Source organism: Impatiens glandulifera, chromosome 6 (assembly GCF_907164915.1).
Source record: "Impatiens glandulifera chromosome 6, dImpGla2.1, whole genome shotgun sequence".
NCBI lineage: Eukaryota > Viridiplantae > Streptophyta > Magnoliopsida > Ericales > Balsaminaceae > Impatiens > Impatiens glandulifera.
In genome coordinates, this window is record NC_061867.1 from 3,983,774 (window position 1) to 3,986,949 (window position 3,176).

General features: G+C 30.4%; 1 protein-coding gene across 1 annotated transcript; it reads left to right on the forward strand.

The window, feature by feature from the left end:
• The first annotated feature begins 1,466 nt into the window (after window positions 1-1,466).
• On the forward strand, window positions 1,467-2,937 carry LOC124942752 (protein RGF1 INDUCIBLE TRANSCRIPTION FACTOR 1-like). Its single transcript, XM_047483308.1, has 4 exons — window positions 1,467-1,635; window positions 1,725-1,922; window positions 2,015-2,230; window positions 2,321-2,937. Exons 1-4 carry the CDS (start codon window positions 1,633-1,635, stop codon window positions 2,597-2,599), a joined length of 696 nt encoding a protein of 231 aa, XP_047339264.1. The 5' UTR covers window positions 1,467-1,632; the 3' UTR covers window positions 2,600-2,937.
• Window positions 2,938-3,176: the final 239 nt, after the last annotated feature.

Here is a 3,176-nt window from a genome sequence, read left to right on the forward strand (position 1 = left end):
GATTACAAAAATCCCAGTAGATTACAAATATATATGTTTCTCGAAAGAAATAAAAAAATAAGTAATTTATCGGTAACCGTCCACCAGAATAACCAATTACACATTTATTACTATTGGCGAGGATAATGATATGTTTAACCAAAAATGCAATTAGGTTACACTTATAATCTTAAGTTTTCAAACTTATTAATTATAAATATGAACAAGTGGGGTGTCACTTCTTTCCTATGGACAAAATATTGATAAGACTAAGTTTAGTATTTAGAGCGGGAAACATATGGGACATATTAGAAGTTGATGAATCATTTTCACGTGTTAATGTAAAGAAAAAAACAAACTTTTGATTACTTCGAAAATAATGCCTTTTGGATGAGATTTCAAAATGCCCGATTCTATGACTTATGTTTCGTATGATTTTATATTAATCAATTGAATATTAAAGTTTACAATATGTTCTATTTAGTTAGCATTAAACATCTATTTTTAATCGGTAATAACAAATTTAAATATGATAAACAAAACTGTTGTTTATCTATGGAACAATTAATTAAGTTAATAGTTATGTACGATAAATTAGTAATTAAATTAATTATTAAAATCCAAAAGGAATCTTGATAATAGTTTATTGTTGCACGGCACTTGTTTATTATAATGATGAAATTTTATTTTATTTTAAAAGTGTTACTATCACTTTGTCTTAGCAGTCAAGTCCAAAATATGAGTTTTCAACTATTCAATTTCTTCTCAATAAATTGTATTAGATTGGGTCTAAATAAAGTTTTTTGAAACAATTATATTACCCAAATTTGAAAGAAATGTTTAAATTCAAATTATTAAAAGATAAATGGAAACAAATCTTAAAAAAGTATGATAATTTTGTAACGTATTTGAGTAGTTCAAATAAACAAATTTAGTTTAAAATGTCAAATACTTTATGCTTGATTCCTTCTTATAAAGTATATTAAGTTAAAGTGAAAATAATGAATATAATATTCATATTTAATTAAAAAAATAAATTAATAATATTTGATTGTACAATGTATTAAATCTCAAAGTAAAATAATTTGAACCATATATATTTATATTTCTTAAATTAGAATTTACTGAGCTATTTATCATTAGTTGTATATTTTATAACTAATTAATTATATAAAAAATGTAAATCACGTTAATAATAATAATAATATACAATAGACAATGACTAATATTAATTGTTTTTAATTATAAATATTTTACATTTAGGAGAAATGGAAAATTAATAAAAAGTGGTAACGAGTGGTGGTTACAAAAAGAATAGTGAAAAAGAGAAAAATAAATTAAAAAAAAAAAAAAGAGATGCAGGTTCGGTTCCTTGCTCCCAACGTATCTAATGGTACGGGTTCGGATCCAGGTTCAGAGCTAGGTTCGGATAAAGACTTTTTGAAGATAAGAACGAGTCCCAATTCTCACCGCCTTCTCTTGTAATAAAACACCATTCTTCCCCTGTTTCTCTTCCCCATTCTCTCTCTATCTCAAAACCAGTCAGTCTATTCGCGAATACAATTCGAAATCCGATAACCCACATTCGAAAAGCTGGCGATCGATAATCAAGAAACCACTTTTCGTGAAATCAAGCATAAGGGTAGAAGAATCATGGTAAATCACTTCATCTTCTTCTTCATTTTGTTCGATTTCTCTCTATTAAACTTGTACTAATATGGGTTTGTGTTTCTGTTCTGAATCAGGGAGCTGGAGGACCTGAAGAAGATGATAACCGTTGGCCGCCATGGTTGAATCCATTGCTTAAAGAACGTTTCTTTGTTCAATGCAAGTTACATGCTGATTCACATAAGAGTGAATGTAATATGTATTGTCTTGATTGTATGAATGGTGGCCTCTGTTCTCTTTGTTTATCTTATCACAAAGACCACCGCTCAATTCAGGTTCAATCCCATTCCATTTCATTTCATTCTGTTTTCTAATCTGTTCTTGTTTGATTTCAATTTGACTTACATTATTCATTCTTCATAAACAGATTAGGAGATCATCTTATCACGATGTGATTAGGGTTTCCGAGATTCAGAAATTCCTAGACATAACCTCTGTTCAAACATATGTTATCAACAGTGCTAAGGTTGTGTTCCTTAATGAACGCCCACAACCCAGGCCTGGTAAAGGTGTCACCAATACTTGTGAAGTTTGTGAACGCAGCCTTCTTGATTCCTTCCGTTTCTGTTCACTCGGCTGCAAGGTAATTATTGATTCCATTAACAAAAGCTGAGTCTTTTTGTAGATTTGATTTGGGTTTTATGTAACTAAATCATTTAAATTTCTTATTCAGATTGTTGGAATGACTAAGAATGGGCAGAGAAAGAGACATTTTCATGATACGGTGAGGCCATATCCTCCACCGCCGGCGACGGCGGCAACGACGGCGGCAGTGTCAGATTCTGATGATTCATACAGTGGAAGTAGTAGCCATATGGGTCATCGGAGCAACATTAAAGTTCAGAGCTTTAGCCCGTCAACGCCGCCGCCAATGTCGGTCAACTATCGGACGGCGAAGAGAAGAAAGGGAATACCACACCGGGCACCGATGGGTCTAGTGGTAGAGTATTAATTCCACAATGTTAAAAGAGGGACCCATTTGAATGTTTAGGAAAATGCTCTTTTCTTTCTTAGATCCCTCTTTCCATTATAACAAGCTTTTGTGCTTTTACCAAAAGGCCAATGCTATGTAAATATCAGAAGCAAAAGGAAGAAGAAGATGAAGATCATGAAGAAATAAGACAATAATAATAATAATAATAATGTGAAATGACTAAATAGGGTAAAGGATGGAACTTGGAAGGTTTATTTACTTGTTTGGTATAATAGAAAAATGATTGTGGGAAGATACTATTATAAGGTTTGTTTTAGGAAAGTTGTATTTATATATACATATATTGCAAGTTTTGTTTATTTCTATTTTACTTTTTTTTATTTGGGTTTTGCAAAATTGTAAATATTGCTTTTATAGGGGCCTAGGAATGTTAGGCTTAAAACTTATGTATACGTGGATAATGTAATAACACATCTATGTGATTATATCTAGATGGACAACTTTACATTGTGGTTTTATTTGAATCTTATAAATAAGAAATAAAATTTAGAAAATTGGGTTTGTTAGAATATTGGTATTTTTTAATTTTTAAATA

Coding starts and splice junctions, on each gene's coding strand:
- LOC124942752 (XM_047483308.1), top strand. Junction 1,923..2,014: donor AAGACCACCGCTCAATTCAG/GTTCAATCCCAT, acceptor CTTCATAAACAG/ATTAGGAGATCATCTTATCA. Junction 2,231..2,320: donor TCTGTTCACTCGGCTGCAAG/GTAATTATTGAT, acceptor TTTCTTATTCAG/ATTGTTGGAATGACTAAGAA.